Here is an 18,501-nt window from a genome sequence, read left to right on the forward strand (position 1 = left end):
TAACAGGTTCTAATCTATTTATTCTGTAGATGCAGTGCCCCTCTTTTTGAGACTGCTTCACTCACCACATCAGAATGTTTGTGAACAAGCTGTTTGGGCTCTTGGAAATATTATAGGTAAGTGTTAACTCCCTTTTTAAAAACACCTGAAACTAAATCAGGGGACACACAAGAATTTAGATTCTGATTTTTGAACATTGGCATTACCATATGAGACTATGTTTCCTCTATGTTCTCTGGTTTCCTATAATTTTTCACGTGGCGAGAATCTATGTGTGTATACTAATTATTGAGTTTGGAGTGTCAGTGACTTCATTTGTTATAAGATTTTTTTAATATAAATTTTATGCCTCCTAAAATATTTTTATTGAATGCTACTAGTACTAAACTACTCGTGAGGAAACATAGAATATCAGTATCCCAACATAAGTCATTGCATACATTTCAAGGTTTTCCATCTTTAATGTAATTTTTTTTAAACAATTTTCATTTCTGTAGGTGATGGTCCTCAATGTAGAGATTATGTCATATCACTGGGAGTTGTCAAACCTCTTCTGTCCTTCATCAATCCCTCCATTCCCATCACCTTCCTTCGGAACGTCACATGGGTCATTGTAAATCTCTGCAGGAATAAGGACCCCCCACCGCCTATGGAGACAGTTCAGGAGGTAAATAATTATAATAGGACTGATTTTTACACCTTATCTGTGGACTACAGGACAATTTTTATGCAGTCTTATGTGGTACCAGTTAATGTATTTTTTATTATACTGCCTGGGTATTAATGACTACTTGTTAACAGAAGTATCAAAATGCTCTGCTCCTAGGCACCAACTCCAAGGGTGCTATGGGACTGGAGCACCCAGAGGGGGAAAAAGGTGAGCACTGAGCACTCTCTGGCAGCCTGCCATCCACCAGCAGGCCCCACTGATCAAGGCTTCTGCCTTCCTCGCTGCATCTCTCACTCACTGCAATGAGCTGTTTCATGGGATGCAGGAGGCTCGCAGGGTTGGAGAGGGAGGAGCAAGGACTCAGAATATGCTTGGAGGAGAAGGTGGAACAGGGTGGGAAGAAGCAGGGGTGGAGTGAGACAGGAAGAGGTGGGGCTAAGGTGGAATTTGGGGGAACAGGTGGACTAGGGGTGGAGCCTGGAGCAGAGACAGGGTCAAGCATCCCAACACATTGGAAAGTCAGCACCTGTGGCTCTATTTACTTTACCTAACTGGGGGGTAGAACTATGCTACTAAGACCATTTGAGAGAGTGAATACTGACTTAGTCTGTTTCAACATATTTTCCAAAAAATGATGACTGTAGAAAGCATGAGCTTGCAGAGTTAGTTTAATTTGCAGTTTCATAGTTCCACCAAAAAAGAAACCACTACAAATATGATTCTGTACACACAAATAGCTATTCAAAAGAAATTACTTCTAATGATGTAAAATGTAATTAATTAATGAATGTATGTCATTTTATTATGTATGTAAGTTTTGAGTACTTGGCAAAATATACAGTGTCAGTGATAAGCCCCTGTTTTTAAAACTAAAGCATTGAAAATATTTGAAGATAGCTTTGGACAATTGGAAGAAGAAGGGATGCCATTTTACTGTGACTTATACTATCAACTGTTTAAAGATCTACTTTGATTAAAATATGTACAAATGTCTATAGTTTTTGAAGCATGTTGAAATACCATTTCAGTGCAAAATGAAGTATGATGGAACTTCAAAATTGAGACAGTAAAAGCAGGACGCTAGAATTTACCAAACAAGGGTTTACATATTGTAGTAAGAGTATCTTTGCTCTGGCTCTACACAAATACGTGTAAAAAAAATTAGTTTGATCCTGATAACTTTCCAAACAGTGTGGGTTTTGTTTTGCTTTCATTTTTTACTATACAGGTTGAACCTTTCTAATCCGCAACTCTCTCATCCAGCAACATCTGTAATCTGACGTGATTTTAGTTAATCGGAGGACCGCTTATCATTGTGGCCAAGTTTTCCATGGTCCCATAAAGTTTGTTTACAGCCACCAGTTCTGGTTCTCAATGTTCTGTGCTGCTATTTAGGTATAATTTACAACTAAATGTCTTGTAAGAGCCCATTGAGCAGGGGGGAGTGCTGGTAATCGTCTAGAAAATATTGATCTCCCTTGATCTGGCAAATTCTCTCATCTGCCACCAGTCAGGTCCCAAGAGTGCCCAGTAGGAGAGGTTCAACCTGTACCTGATACTTTTAAACACTAGCTTTCATAAGTATCAGAGGGGTAGCCGTGTTAGTCTGGATCTGTAGCAGCAACGAAGGGTCCTGTGGCACCTTATAGACTAACAGAGAAGTTTAGAGCATGAGCTTTCGTGAGTTAACTCACGAAAGCTCATGCTCTAAACTTCTCTGTTAGTCTATAAGGTGCCACAGGACCCTTCGTTGCTAGCTTTCATAAGTAGTATTGGAGCTAGGGATACTTAAGGTGCTGCCCTACCACTGAGCTTGAAGTGGTTGCCATCAAATACAGACTTTACAGTTTGGTTCAGTGGCTCTCACCAGCCCCACTGTACAGATTGTTTCAACACCCTTAACGAGTAGCTGGGAAAATCACTAAATTTACCTTTGCTTTTAAGTTTGATTGTTTTCCCCTAATATTGTCTCTTCTCACTATTCCTTTAAAGGACAGCACTGCTGCAACTTTTGTTCTGTGTTCATTCAGAATTCCTGTAAAATACTTAACATTTAAGATGTTGGAGTGAATATTCTTTGTTAGGAAACGAAGGTGCATAATACATGAATAAATCCTCAAACCATTTCTACATGTCCTACTCTAACTTGCTTTTATACAATAAATGTTACTTTGTAATGGACAGGTGCCACTGTAATTATTGGTAGTTTATTTTTTTCAGATTTTGCCAGCATTGTGTGTTCTTATATACCATACAGATATAAACGTAAGTAAAAACAAAACAAATACCTTAAGATTTTAAGTATTTACCCATTTTTCTTTGTTTCTCTAAAGATAAAAATGTGGCTTTTATTTAAATAGTATGCTTGTTTTGTATGTTAACCTGAGTATAATTAAGTAAATATGCTGCTGTCACTATTTTTATAATGAGAGACTCCAGTCATCAGGAGAGTAGAAAGGGAAACACAAACACTATTTTTTAAATTTAGAAACCTTTTTACTCTTTATGGAGTAACTATATATACATAAGGTAGCTGTTTAGTTTGCAAAGTCAAGCACATGAAATTTGTGAGAAGCCAGATGTACACTTGCCTGTACTACCTTAATTCTGCCTCTTGAGTGTCCAGTTTATGAAACCCATGAGGTGAGAGTGCTATGTGAAATACAGTTATGGTCATTTAATTAGATTTTATAATAATATATGCAGAAACTGGCAGAATTAAATTTTCAAGTGCAGTATAAATCTGGCATTCCCTAACTTTTCAATGTTTGGCTTTGCAATCTAAAAAATTTAACCTAGGAAATTGCGTTAAAAAAACTATTTTAAAAAGCAAAGGGGTAAATTCTGTTTTGCAGCTTAAACACCAACCCATCATTCATCCTCTTGAGGATTTGAATACCAAACCATTAGCACCTCAAGACGGTCTTGAGCTACTAACTAACCCTGGCCACAAGAGACAACTGCTATGTGAAAGGGAAAAATGGGCTGCTGGGATCATATGCTGAGTCTTAGGAGGAAGTGTGGTCTGGCTCTCTCCTGCAACCCAACCCAGAACTTGGATAGCTCCAGTTTCTTGTCTGTAGTTTTATCCCCAACGGAGTGTTGGAGAAAGGGGATACTAGGGTCATATGTTCAGTCTCGGAGGTGGTTCAGCAGTGTCTACCACAGCATAGCATGGAGGTGCTGTCACTATTTTGATGTTGGGCCTGGCTCTTTCCTGTTCACGTTCACTTAATATTTTGGCTCATGATTCCATATGAAAATGTTGACACAAGTGAAAGAAGAGAAGTTTTGGCTTCACAGTTTATATCTCAACCAAACCGAAACAAAAATTCCTGGGTGAAAAAATCCCCCCACCTCTGTAGTCTTCAGGATTTCTCTGCCAAATTTCAAAGGTTATCTGCACAACCAAAAAAAAAATTAGGAATAAGGATTCCTTCAAAGATGGGGTTTATTTTCGAAAGACCCTCTCTACACTGCTTTTTTTTCTTTTGAAAGAATATCTTCTGAAAAGAGATTATGCAAAGGAAGTGTGAGATATGTAAATCAGTGCGTTATTTGCATTTCACATGTCCTTCATTTGCATTCCCCTTTTGAAAGGGGAATGCAAGTGTAGACACAGTCTTGATATGCCCATAATGAAACTTCTGTCTGTCTTAATAAAGAGATAGTAGCTCAGGCAGTAATCTTTGTGAAGTGCAGGGATTGCTTTGGTACTGTCTCAAAGGAAGAGGTCCACCTGCACAATCACTAAATCCACTTAATCGTCTAGGAGTTCCTTGATTGTCTTCCATTGAAATAATGACAAGGCCCAACTACAGCCAAAAAGTATTTAAGGTTCTTTTAATTAAATCCTGCTGCCCAAAGTTTGTGAAGGGAGCATTTGACACATTTGAACCATTGATGGAACAAAAGACCATCTCTTTCACCATTGTAGTTGCCTGTTATAACATTCTAGCTAACTTTTTTCCTGATAGCATTTCTGAGCCCTCTCTGTCACAAAGTTCCTTGTTCTTTCTGTTTTTAAAATGACTGGTGGGGTGTTGATCAGACTTCAGATATGTGCAGTTCCAGTCTTACACTCAATATATAAGATGTCTCTTTTTTTCTGCTTCAAGCAGATCCTTGTGGACACTGTCTGGGCTTTGTCCTACCTAACAGATGGTGGTAATGAACAGATACAGATGGTCATTGATTCAGGGGTTGTACCTTTTCTGGTTCCCCTTCTGAGCCACCAGGAGGTTAAAGTTCAGGTAAGTCTCTTTTTTTGTTTGTTTTCATTGATGTCATAAACTAATCCTTTTAATAAGTTATTAGGCATCTGTCTGGAGAGGGAGGAATGTTTGTGGAATGGAGTAGTTGTGAACTGCACATTCCTTTTTACAAGTATAGTGAGACATGTAGTCCAAAAATGTTTTAATCAGCATTTCTATGTTTTGTTTCCTATAATCTGTAACACTATTTTTTCCATTCTAATCTCTTTTACTCTTGTTTTATCCCTAAATTTTCAGTCTGTTTCAGTTATGTCATGAGATTATTGGCACCTTATCAGTTCTGGTCTCCAACTTATTTTGATTCTTCTTTCAAGTTTTCAAATCCCAGACACTTTAATTTTTTTAAAAATTATTTAAACCGTTATGTAACAGACCTTCAAATACAGCGACATTGTTAAGTCTTATACATGTTCTATAGTAACAAAAACTTCAATTTGATGAAAAATTAAGAAAATAAATGTAAAACTTAAAAATGTAAGGTATATATGATATATGCCACATTAACTTGCCAGAAGGAGTACATAATGGATAGTGCTTAAACTTCCCTCTGATCTACAGGTTTGATAGGTTATGTAATGGGCATCAGATACAAATTACCTAAAGGGTCATTTTCCAGTCTACTTAACTTTGCTTCTAACCATTGTTCTATCAAGGGTAGAAGCCTTCTCCTTAAAGAAAACATGATAGCATCTGAGTTTATTTTGCCACTTTAAAGCTCCCCAAATAACCATTTTTATCTTCATTAAGTATTAACAAATATAGCACCCACTCTTCTTCCCATACACAAGCTAATACACACACCAAATGGCAGAGAATTTAAATATAGGATGGCTTGAATTGGTATTTCCCTATAGAAGATACAGTAACCAACTTAATTTTAGCTGGCTCAAAAATACAGTGAAATGAGAAGGGATTTAAGAACATTTTCAATTTTTGAGTACTATGAAACCATGGTGCAAAATAGGACTTTTTTGAGATATCTATATACTTGTTATCTTTCGTATAACTTACCTTTTTTGGCTGTCCCGAAGTCTTTTAAACCAGTTAACTTTTTTAAAAAAGTGAATATTTTTAATATATTGTGTAAGTTGTCAAACATTCATTACCTGATTAATGAATAGCTCTAGAGCCTACTGAGAGCAATTCAAGAGTCAATATTTAAAACTTTGTAATCTTGCACTCTCCTTGACTTCAGCTGGAATTTTTTCACTCAATAAATTATTTGTAGTCTACTCTTTCACCTTGCTGAGCAGCAGTGCAAGAAATCCACCCTGCGCACACTCAGTATATTGCTGAACATGGTTTTGATGGTACAATGGTAAACTATATTTGAAGAAATGATTGGCTAGGGACACTCATAATGTTTTGTTAATTATCCTTCTTTTACCACAAATAGTTACATACATGCAGTAAAGTTTTACTACTGTTTTTTTTTCCAAATGCAGACAGCAGCACTGAGAGCAGTGGGTAACATAGTAACTGGTACTGATGAACAGACACAAGTTGTTCTCAACTGTGATGTTCTCTCTCACTTTCCAAACCTCCTGACGCACCCAAAAGAAAAGATAAACAAGGTATATTTTGGTTTTCTTTTCATTTTTTTCTTTTGCTTCCAGGTTCACCCTTTTAGTTAACAAAATATCTCTGCTTTTGTAGCATGTGGCAAGCAGAATTCCCAACTGCTGGGTAGAAGGATTTATTCTTTACATTGTTTTATTTTTTTCTCAAGCCTGTCATTAATAATGATGTGTGCGTAGTGGGCACAAACTGTTCTCTTGGAGATATGATTGGCAATCCCACTTAAGGGACTGCTTTAATAAGAATGGAAAATCGTGTCTTTTCAGATAGAAATGTTGCTTCTGTAAATTTTTACAGCATAACAATACCAAAGGTGAGTGCATGTTGGAGCAATGTGTTTGGAACGCCTGTTTCAGACCAACAGTGAAAGCAGTTTTAAAATCTACACGCTTTTTTTTCAGTTTTCACTCCAGCAGACTTATTTATATAGTGCTAGAGGTGTGGATAGATTTTATAAGACTGTGTGAGAGCTGGGGGCCTGATCTACCAACTGAGAAAGATTAAAACCCACTCAGACCAGCTGCATGGAGCTAGGTCCTTTTTCAGGGTTTTCCTTATTATTTTAGAATAAACGTAAAGCAACCCAAAATAGATCTACTTCTCCATAGGGCTGCTGATAAAAAGCTATCTCCAGAGTTTCACAGCTCTCCTCAGCAGAGGCTTCCTGTTGTGTGCTGGTGGCCCCCTCTCAGGCCAGATTCTGGCTGACAGAGGGAAACTTATCTCCCAGTTCCTTGGGAGAGGCGGAGTTTCTTCTATTTGCTCTTCAGCTTAAGAGCAAGGACCTTTATATCCAATTTCCACTATAGCACATGACAAGGAACAAGCATGCAACCTGAAACTACTGCTCCCAGTGGTGTGGGCCACAGGGCTGTAACAGGCATAGACAAGGACACCGGTTGGCTCCAGTGCCCTGTTGCACATGATATCTGTTTCAAGGAGTTCATGATCTAAAGATATTTATCCCAAATGTAATGTTACCATTGAAATACAGGACTTTTTATCCTTATACCAGAGCTGTGACTCATCCGCATTGCAGTTGATATTCATAAATACGCATTATCACTTTCACTTGTGCTCACAGGAAAAACAAATGTGCTTTCAAAATGTTATTACTAGAGTATCACCCATCCAGCACTATAATATTTGTTGCTCCACTTTGCCAGTTTTGGCCCTCGGCAAGATTTTTTACCCTATGCTTGTTTCGGCAATTTAAAAACAGTTAACATTTATAGCATCCCTGTTAGTTCTGGTAAAATGGTTTCTTGAGCCTCACTTGAAAGGAAAGGCTGCTGTTAGTAACATACTAAGTAATTGTCCAACTTAAGTGTGCTGTTAAAGGGAAGGTGGGATGATTTTTTTGGCATGGGTGCAGGGGATAGAGGGATTTTTTTTAATAGAGAAGAGAGCTAAATGTCTTCTGTAAGGCCCATCTTTGTACCAGGAATAAATCATACCCCCTACTTTAGCATTTGAAGAGCATCCTGAGTCTTCTGGCAGCAAATTGACATTCTACTGCAGGATATGTAGAGTGGAGTGTCCCTTAATATAGACCCCTGATGTCTATCAAACCAGTAAAATTTCACTTTGTTGCTTAAATAATCCTCGTAGGTAATGGAGACAGTGCCTCTGCTAGGGTGGGAGTGATTGTTTTCCTGGTGATTAAATATTACCTATCTGATGTGACTCAATGGCCGTGTCTACACTAGCCCCAAACTTCGAAATGGCCACGCAAATGGCCATTTCGACGTTTACTAATGAAGTGCTGAAATGCATATTCAGTGCTTCATTAGCATGCGGGCTGCCGCGGCGCTTTGAAATGGAGGCGCCGAGCTGTGCGGTGGCGAGGAGCATCAATTTCGAAGTGCCACGGCCGCCCGCATGCTAACGAAGCGCTGAATATGCATTTCAGTGCTTCATTAGTAAACTTCAAAATGGCCATTTGTGTGGCCATTTCAAAGTTTAGGGCTAGTGTAGACGTAACCAATATGCAAAGTACCTTCATTCATGGGAATGGTCACGAGAAGTCTGAAATCCCATTTCCTCCCACTGAGACAGTCAAGATCACTCTAGCTTCTCCACTACAGATAGCAGAGCACTCTTGTGATGCACCACCAGGAGGGCAAACAGACCTATGGCCTTTTGCCCAGCTTCTTCTTTTCTGTCACTGCTATTGGCAGCTTCAAGCAGATATGGATTCCTCTGCTTTCAAGAGCAGTGGAATGACACCTGCGTTTCCTTGCCTGTCTTCTGACAGCTTTGTCGTGGGCTTCCCTGCGGCAGGTTGTGGAGAAGTTTGGGAGTTAGTGGGAAGAAGTAATCAGAGCCTTTCCTCTCCTGTAGTTACTTATGTGTGGGTTGGGTGGCTTGGGCTCATAAAGCTCTGCCCAACCCCTTTCCCTCTCCACCAAAAATACACGTGAATGGAGAAAAAGCTTCCTATCTTTCACAATACATTTGCTTCACACAGATAACACCTGAGAGACTAACAAAGTTATTAGGTCACGAGCTTTCATGGGCAAAATGCATTTCTTCAGAAGGGGAGAGGAGTGTCTGCAAGGGAAGTCTCCTAGTGACTGCCTCCTATTCCCTTAGCCCATGCCAGTTGCTGGGAGTCCTGAAGGAGTGTTTCCTCTGACGTACGATCCAGTAACTGCAGCTCTATCCTCCTGCCTACCCCTTGCTGCTCTCAGAAAGGGTCTCCTGGAGCTGCTTTTATTTTTGGCTTTATTTAAAGGTTTTCTAGCTCCCGGGTTAAACAAAACAAACGAAAAAAACAGCCTGCATTTGGTCACTAGTAAGTCTGAAGAGAGTGATCTTCTGGATGAAGCTGCTCCCAGGAAGGAATCCTATGTAGTCATTATTTTGAGCTTTGAATTATTTTTCCTTTTACAAAAGGCCCAGCTGGTAGTAGTCTCTGAATTTGCCATGGGAGTTCTTGGAAACTCTCCCCATTTAGCCCTTTCTTTTAACTAAGAACTACATGATATCTTTGAGAGTTGGTTCTGCTGCTGAATCACCTGGAATTGATCACTGAGAAACATGAAAGTTATGTGTTTGCCTAGTGTATGAGCCTTGCATCAGCAGCACTGCCTCATTGCAGAAAACAATGGAAATAGAACTGAACCCTGTTTTGTTTTGGTGCCAGTGCCGAAGACTGTCACTGAGCTATTGGACTAAATTATCAGTTATTTCATTTTCTTAGAATGACAGTCTTCTCTTCATATCTAGTTTTATGTACAAAAATCAGAGATTAAATATCCTGATGTGAGTTTCAATAAGTAGTGTGAGCAGATCCTCCTTTCTCCCTCCTCCCACCCCCAGTAATTCAAAACATGTTTGAGCTAAATTCTTCAGTAGGGATTCTCAGGCACAGTACCGATTTATTTAGCTAAATACAACAAGAAATACAGAAGACCAGATTCTTAATTATGCCAACTCTAGCAGTGTAGAGGTCAAAAAGTGGTGCACATACAACTGCAGATGTGTTGGGGGCCCGTAGTATGAGACTGCCTCAGTGGATAATATGCTAATTGCGTATTTACAGTTCCATTAAAGTTTATTTTATATTGATCCCCCTTTTTGTTAGCTTTCACTGTGTTGTAAAATGTTGTATTGGAAACACATAACTGCGTTATGGAAGCTGTCTGGGAGAGAGGCAGGGGAGACTGAGGAGAGCATGGAAGTTTTAGTACATTGGATAAGACAGACAGAGGGCTCTGGGTGCATGTCTGCCATTTTGGTACCTGAGCATGTCATTTGACAGGATAGCTTGCCAAGCTAAAACTGCAGTGACACAAGCCAATTTTACACCGAAGCTCACTGAATGCCGCTGGTTGTCTTTGGGGAGAAGTGTTTCTAGGACAAGGCACACATGGTAGAGTAGACTGATGAAGACTTGCTGAACGTACTTAATGCTTTGTTTTTGTGTCACTGCAGTTCATATGTAATACTTTTTAGCCATAGATAGAGTAAAATTATTTCTAAAGAAAGGTGGTTTCTCATTTTGTCTGATTGTAGGAAGCAGTTTGGTTCTTGTCCAATATCACAGCAGGAAATCAGCAGCAAGTTCAAGCTGTAATAGATGCTGGACTAATCCCTATGATCATACACCAGCTGGCTAAGGTCAGTCAAACTGTCAGTTACACAAGTTTGTCATTCTCTTTTTATAAATTTGGCCCAGGAAGTATCTGAGTTTTAATAAGATTTATTGTTATATCCTTATTAATTCTAATGAACTATCAATTTTTCCCTATAGGGAGATTTTGGAACACAAAAGGAAGCTGCTTGGGCAATTAGCAACTTAACGATAAGTGGAAGAAAAGATCAGGTTTGTGTGGCTGACTTTGTAATATTGTCAAAATACAGTGTATTGTCAGATTAATCACATATCATTCTGAAAGCATTTTCCCCATGTTTAGGTTGAATATCTTGTACAACAGAACGTAATCCCGCCATTCTGTAACTTACTGTCAGTGAAAGACTCTCAGGTGGTCCAGGTGGTCCTGGATGGTCTGAAAAACATTCTGATAATGGCTGGTGATGAGGCTAGCACAATAGCTGAAATTATAGAAGAATGTGCAGGTAAGATTTTGTTAGGCTTTTTTAAACTTCTTTGCTAGGGATCACTTTGTCTTCCGTCTTCAGAGCCAATGTAGTACGTAAGGCAGTCTTTCTAAAATGAGACCACTGTATGACTGCCTATGGCCACCAGTGTATTCTTTTGCTGCCACAGCAGCCTCTGGACAGTGATTTGGAAGCAGGGGAGGCAAATTGGTGGCCCCTACCTGCAGTTCCACCCTTTTGCTCCTGGATGTGCCTCTTTGGTGTTTTCTGTCACTGTTAGCAGGATATCAGCACCCTGGATCACACAGTGTCCGCCCCTAGCTCACCCCCACCTGCCAGGGCCAACAGCACCTCTGGAGACACATGAGGCCAGCATTTATGGCACTGCAGGAAGCTGGAACTTCACACACAGCTAGTGAATTCATGATCCACCTTTCTGGGCACAGCAGGGTTAAGGCCTTAGCCGCAGGGCAGTGGCAAGAGGTGGTGGCTGAACTTAGGCCACCCAAATATTTGTTGTAAGAAGGGCTGGCCTACAGCCATGGACATATAGCATGTAACACCAGCAATTGGTCCTTATCTGTCTGATAATTAAATAAGTCGATGAAGCTTTCCCGAAAGGGGAAAAAATACGTTACCTTGTAGCCATTGTGGCTTTGTTCTGTTTAGTGAAAGTTAATCACAGGGACTTTCACATTGGAGGACACTTCGGCTATCTCTGCGTGACAGCCTAAACTCGGAATACTTATTTCAAGTCAATTTTGAAAGAGTCTATTTCGGCATGTGGTGCTGTCTAAACAGTGCCACGTGTCAAACTAAAGCACTGTTTTGAAGCATCCCTTACTTCTTGTGCAATAAGGAGTGCAGGCATGCTGAAATAGAGTGCCTATTATTTTGAAAAATATTTCAAAATGACGGGAGCATTGCACAGACAGGGGGCAGCATTTTCATGATACTACAGTATCCCAAAATCGTTCCCACCAGGTAGAATAGCCTACGTGACAGGGTTGGGTGAGGACGTACTTCCCCAGATCAGTATACTTCAGTAGTAGCTGTGTGTATCTTTTCAGATTTGTTTGAAAGGAAGCATTGTTTCCATCAAGCTTCTGCCTGTGCTTAATCCTTCAATAAAACCCACGGTTTTGCACCACTCCATTGCAGTGGGTCTGAACGTCAGTACAGTAAACACCTGACTTGCATGAGAATTACGTTCTTGGGGAACCAGGTGTAATTCAAATTTTGTGCAACTCGAGGTGGGGGTGGGGCCCCCAGATCCAGCCCCAGAGAGCCACCGGGGCCAGGGACATCCCCAGCAGCAGCGGGGGTGGGAGCTGGCCAGGGCACAGCACTCCAAGCCCCCTGCTCAGTCCCGGCCCAGGCCACTGGGCCAGCCCCAGCTCCAGGAGGCACAGAAAGAAGCAGTGGCCCCAGTAGCCCCAATGTTCCTTGGGCTCACACACACACGCAGCTGCCCCCTCCTCTCCCCAGCTGGGAGTGACCCCCACGCTCTCACCATGCACAGCACTGGGGCTGCTCCACTCCTGCTGGCTGCTGCAGGCTCTGAGCTGTTAAAGGCTCTGTGAGGAGACAGGGGCTGGGCAGCTGGGGGCAGCAGGGGCACCGTGGCTGGAGCAGGAGGTGGCTTTGCCTCTCCCCAACCTGGCCCTCTCCTGCCACTCCACCCACAGGGAGAGCCAGAGCCACCAGCTGGAGCAAGGGAGTCGTGAGCCCCCTCCAGTGCTTGGCCGAGCCCTTTGCCTGATGTGCCTGCCCCTTCCCACCCTGGCATTGTAATCTGGGTGGCCACGAGGCAGGAACTGCCTCCTGAGGAGCCCCCGAGCCTGCTAGCAGTGCTTTGCTGGCAGGCAGGTCCCACGGGGGCAAGCAGCGAGGCAGGGTTCCCCCCTCGACTAGACTCATGTTAATATAAAAAAAAAAAGTAAGTCAAGTCCGTGCAAGTCAGGGGTCTACGGTATTTTGACTTCCCCATAGAATAAAGTAGGAAGAAAAGTTGAGTTTGAGGAAGCAAGTCCTTGTTTAATCACACCAGCAATTTAGATATGATGACAAGTTAATTTGTCAAAAGCAAGTTAGAAAGGTCGTAAAATAGGCATCTTGGAAAGGTTTTTCCCCAGTACATAAATTTCTTTCTCCAAATTATCACCTTGTCTGCATTTTGTTCTTGGTATGCTACTCTAACAGGGAACCACTCTTACTATGCCAAGATATACATACAGTGTCTATATAGGACTAAGGATACAGTATAAATGCATAACTTTTATGTAAGGGAATGGATTGCAGCTGCTCTGGAGAGTGTGAGGAATACGCTTGAGTTTGTCATCATTGAGGTGGGTGGCTCATGAAAACTAGCTGTGCTGAGATTGTAGATCCACAGGCCACTGTCTGCCTTAAAGATGAAGATGACAACTGTGTGTCCTGGGTCTTGTTTAGAGACTAGGCTTCATCGTACTATCCCTGTTCTTCAGTATGTCTTAAGGTGTTAAATTACCTAAAGGCAGTATTTTCTTACGTCTAAAATGCTAATATAAAGTAGCTAGTAACAAACTTCATTTTAATCCGTTGAACACTTTTGTTCCTGCTGTCATTTGGACAGGTTTGGAGAAAATTGAAGCTTTGCAACAGCACGAGAATGAGGACATCTATAAACTAGCATTTGAAATTATCGATCAGTATTTCTCTGGTGATGACGTAAGTAAATTAAAGAATGTTGTGTGTGTACTTATGAATGTATATAGTGTCTAGTGTGAGTGCTTTTGTACTCCCTATTTTGGTTCAGTAACTACAGTGACAGTGTTACTTCAGTCATCCAAATTTATGGACCCGTTCTGTTCAGAAAATATTATCCTACCCTTTTCTGTACAGCTTGTCTTAATTAAAAGTTTAAGACGCTTTCTCAACCCTCCCATCTTCCTATGTGGGTTCATTCCCTTTTGTGACTTCTTTGACTTGTCCTTGCTCCTGTTCTATCTTTTTCATTCCCTTTTTGCACAAAGAAACTGCCTCAAACAGACATTGTCCAAGATAATCAGTTCATTTTTTTGCCTAATAAATCAAAGCTAGCCCAAGTTGTAACGACTGTTCTCTGTAACTTTTTACATCCGGGGGCAGAATAAGTTTTTTCTCCAGATGCAGTAGATTTGCTCTGGAATTACCTAGCTGTGATGCAGTTGAATTCTTGGTGCCAGATAAATAGGAGTTTAAACACCTTATTCAACATCCTTTCTCAGGTGTTGTGTGACCTGCAGCCTCTGCGAGATCTGTCTGGTAGGGCTTTCTCTTCAGGTCTTTTGGATAAGGAGTTTATAAAGTTAAGCCATATAGGTAGCAGCCCTAACTTTAGGAGTGCCAATTACCAGGCATGGGCCTATAGCCTCTGTTGGGAAAGAGTGTGAAGTTTCCACCCACTAAAAGTCAAGTGAAAAGATATTTGTATTTCAGACTCTGCAGGTGTCATTGCAGACTTAGCAATGACTGTGATGGGTCTGAGACAGCTTTGGTTGATATCAGGTAGGATGTGTTCCAAAATTAATGTAAAAATGACCAACCTTCTGGGGATACTAAAGCATTTAATTCAAAACTAGATGAGATTCCAGAGACGTTAAAGGCCAACAGATCTGAGATTTAAAGTTGTTAGGATTGACTTGAGCATCCTTCAGAAGGAAGCACTTCTTAAATTCCTGAGGTATACCATTACTTTTCTGGGGGTTCTCAAACTCTGTTGAAGTCCCAGGGTTGGATATTCTGGAAAAGTCCTTTTTGGCCGTCTGACAAATATCCTTAGCTTTAAATTTTTCTGCTTGTATCTCGCCTGTTTCAGAGCAGTTGTTTTGGAAGTACAAGAGGACTTCAAGACAGTCCTCACTGCTGTACAATTTAGAGAGAATTTGTGCAGATTTATTTGGCATGGAAGTTACTTCCCAAGAGGTTGGAGCCTGGCAGTCATTGCATAGGTACTCCTCAGGGAACTGTGCATCAAAAATAAAAATTCTGTGCATAATATTTTAAAATTCTACAAATTTTATTTGTTGATAAATAAAGCAAAGCTTTTGATACAGTCTCCCACAACATTCTTGCCCATAAATTAAGGAAATATGGATTGGATCCGTGGACGATAAGATGGATAGAAAGCTGACTTGATGGTCGGGCCCAATGGGTAGTGGTCAGTGGCTCAGTATTTGGATGGTGGTCAGTTTCAAACGGAGTGCCGCAAGGCTCGGTTCTGGGGCTGGTGTTGTTCAACATCTTTTTTAATGACCTAGATGAGGGACTGGATTGCACCTTCAGCAAGTTTGCGGATGACACAAAAGTAGGGAGAGAGGTAGATGTGTTGGAGGGTAGAGAGAGAATCCAAAGTGACCTGGATAAATTGGAGGACTGGGCCAAAAGAAATCTGATACAGTTCAACAAGGAGAAGTGTAGAGTCCCGCATCTGGGGCGGAAGAATCCCAAGCACTGTTATAGGCTAGGGACCTACTGGCTTAGCAGCAGTACGACAGAAAGGGACCTAGTGGTTATGGTGGATGAAAGGCTGGATATGAGTAAACAGTGTGCCTTTGTAGCCAAGAAGGCTAAGGGCATACTAGGGTGCATTAGGAGGAGCATTTTGAGCAGATCCAGAGAAGTAGTTGTTCCCCTCTGTTCAGCACTGGTGAGACCACATGTGGAATCTTGTGTCCAGTTTTGGGCCCCCCCCCAGTATAAAAAGGATGTGGATTTGCTGGAGCAGGTTCAGTGAAGGGCAACAAAAATGATTAGGGGTCTGGAGCACAAGACCTATAAGGACAGGCTGAGGGATTTGGGCTTGTTTAGTTTACAGAAAAGAAGACTTAGGGGTGATTTAATAGCAGCCTTCAACTTCCTGAAGGAGAGCTCTAAAAAGGAGGGTGAGAAACTGTTCTCAGTGGTGACAGATGGCAGAACAAGGAGTAATGGTCTGAAGTTGAAGAGGGAGACGTGTAGGTTAGGTACTAGGAAAAACTACTTCACCAGGCGGGTGGTGAAGCGTTGGAATGTGTTGCCTAGAGAGGTGGTGGATTCTCCATCCCTTGAGGTTTTTAAGTCCCGGCTTGACAAGCTCCTGGCTGGGATGACTTAGTGGGGGTTGATCCTGCTTGAAGCAGGGGGCTGCACCAGATGAGCTCCTGAGGTCCCTTCCAGCCCTATGATTCTATGAAATGTTGATGTTTCAGGAGGCTACCATTGCTGTGGAGATGGAAGACCACCATGTCGTGTTCTCCTCCTCATCCTCCTTCCCTCTCCCTCCCTCCACCCCACTTCCTCATGGATTCAGCAGTGAGGCTGCATCTGACCCTGATGCAAGACAAGGGCTAGCTAGGTCTGTGCTAGAAATATGCCAAGGCCCTGCCCTTCTGCGCCTGTTGCATCAGTTGTGTGCAGGCAGGCTCAGCCCTGTAAGACACAAGGATGGAGGGCCTTTGTGTGTGTGTTTTGGGGTGGGGGTGGGGGTGGAATTTCATGTGTGGCAATGTAGATGCAGGTGGTTCAGTGGAGGGTGCAGGTATGAGAGAAATCTAGATGTACAGGGATATGTTGCGAGGAGGGGGTCCCAAGTGCAGGGAAAATGGGATTCTTCATGGGACCCCCAGTGAAGGTAGTTGAGGCTCAGTGGGGGTGGGTGGGGAGGGGGTTCTGGGTGTACAGATTGAGGCTCAGCAGGTCTGGATTGGGGGTTGGCTGGGCAGAGGTGACCCCTGCTCCCACAGCTGAAAAGAGATGATGGCAGGAAGTGGCGGTCGGGTGTAGAGCTGGGGGAGGTTTCTGGGGACGGATCTGCCTCAGCTGTTTTGTGCAGAAGAAATGTGCTTCTCTCCCAGCCTAGCCAGGACTAGCAGCTGAGTCCAGTGCGGGGCAGGAGCCACTGGGTGCGGCTGGGCAGGCCCAGGTGCACGGAGGCTCTGAATACAGGGGGTAAGGCTTGGCAGGGTGGGAGTTCTGACTGGGGAGGGTGAGGCTCGGTGAGGTCTGAATAAATGACCATTGGATGGACTGTGTGTTTTTGACCCAGAATCTGGGGTATCTCCAGTTCTTTCCACGTGACTTACTACATTACTGGCTGTTCCAGGGGCCTAAAATGACACATCTGCACTGCTGGGGAAGGGTATGTCACTGCTCTTGGAGCTTCCTTTTTTTTCCCTGTCAGTCATTTTTCTGCATGGAAACGAAGTCTTGGGGAACATGGATTCTGCAGAATTCCCCCAGGGTTAAGGACATTGAGTCAGTGGGTTGGGTTTGGGTTTGTTTACCTTTTTTGTGGGCGTGAGGGATAGAAAGCAATGTTACAACTTCACTGGATTTTCCATGTCAGTATTTCTTAGGGTCCTATGTGGAGCCACAAAATAAAGCTAGATGATGCTCTTCAGGTGTCTGTAATATAGAAGGGTCTCTGAGGCACTGCTGAGAGGGTCAAATCAGGGTGAATGGCATAGAGATGGGTCTACTTACAAACCGAGACTGGGGATACTCCACTATAATGTACACCAAACCCTAAACCAGTCACACAGAACACTTCCATTTGCCACACTGGCTAGCAGGAAGTTATACAAGCAATCCCCTCAGAGCAGAGATGCCCAACAGAGATTTCAGGATTACCACAGTGTCGTTCTCCCTCTCCGCAACCCTCCTCCTCCCCCCAGCTGCCAGCAACGCACCAGAGCGGCTGCCACCACTCTGGATCAGCCGTGGGCCGCATGAGCCGCGCCACGGGTGGAGATGCGCCAGGCCCTGTGGCTGGAGACGTGGCTGGTGCCATGCACTTGTCCCACTGACTTGTGGGGCACGTGCACAGAGCAGCAAGAGGGAGCTCCATTTTACCGCATCTTCGTGTCCTGTTTGGCACGTATGGTGAAAGGGAGCAACACTGAACACCACTGCCTTAGCCTCACTAGTTCTCCCATGCCACCACCTGTACCACTCTTTCTGCGGATAAGAAGTTATGAAAGCCAGTCTCACCAAATCACAGCAGGTTCTTTGATCCCAAAGGACCCGTTTCGTTCCCAGGTCAGTTTATAACTCAGATCTACCCAGCACTTCAGAATCTAAAATCTGAAAGTTTATTCATAAAAAAGAAAGAAGGAAAGGGTGAGAGTTAAGATTGTTAAAGGAATCAATAGCATACACCAATTGCAAAGTTTGTGGTGCAGGCTTGTGGCACAGAAAAAATAATCTGTTTTATAACAAGTCTCTTGAATACATCCTCTATTAGGATCAGTCCTTTCACACTCAGTTCATAGTAGAGGTTTTGAAGACAAATGGAGAAACCTGGCCCACATGGAGGGATGACTGTTCTTGCTGTGTGGGAGTATGTCTCAAGACTGAGTTTGCCCCATGAGAAAGTTACCTTCCCTTGCATGACTCGGTCCCTTTTTAGGCAAT

At 42.5% G+C, this 18,501-nt stretch overlaps 1 protein-coding gene across 1 annotated transcript in view; it reads left to right on the forward strand.

Moving 5' to 3' along the window:
* The window catches only part of KPNA3 (karyopherin subunit alpha 3), an 88,540-nt gene that overhangs the window by 64,239 nt on the left and 5,800 nt on the right, over nucleotides 1–18,501 (forward strand). The window contains exons 8-16 of the mRNA XM_074987626.1: nucleotides 30–116; nucleotides 498–667; nucleotides 2,891–2,935; nucleotides 4,792–4,923; nucleotides 6,390–6,518; nucleotides 10,543–10,647; nucleotides 10,781–10,852; nucleotides 10,944–11,106; nucleotides 13,703–13,797. Coding sequence (XP_074843727.1) covers nucleotides 30–116; nucleotides 498–667; nucleotides 2,891–2,935; nucleotides 4,792–4,923; nucleotides 6,390–6,518; nucleotides 10,543–10,647; nucleotides 10,781–10,852; nucleotides 10,944–11,106; nucleotides 13,703–13,797 — 998 coding nt within the window. The remainder of the gene's footprint in view (nucleotides 1–29; nucleotides 117–497; nucleotides 668–2,890; nucleotides 2,936–4,791; nucleotides 4,924–6,389; nucleotides 6,519–10,542; nucleotides 10,648–10,780; nucleotides 10,853–10,943; nucleotides 11,107–13,702; nucleotides 13,798–18,501) is intronic.

Source organism: Carettochelys insculpta, chromosome 1 (assembly GCF_033958435.1).
Source record: "Carettochelys insculpta isolate YL-2023 chromosome 1, ASM3395843v1, whole genome shotgun sequence".
Classification (NCBI taxonomy): Eukaryota; Metazoa; Chordata; order Testudines; family Carettochelyidae; genus Carettochelys; species Carettochelys insculpta.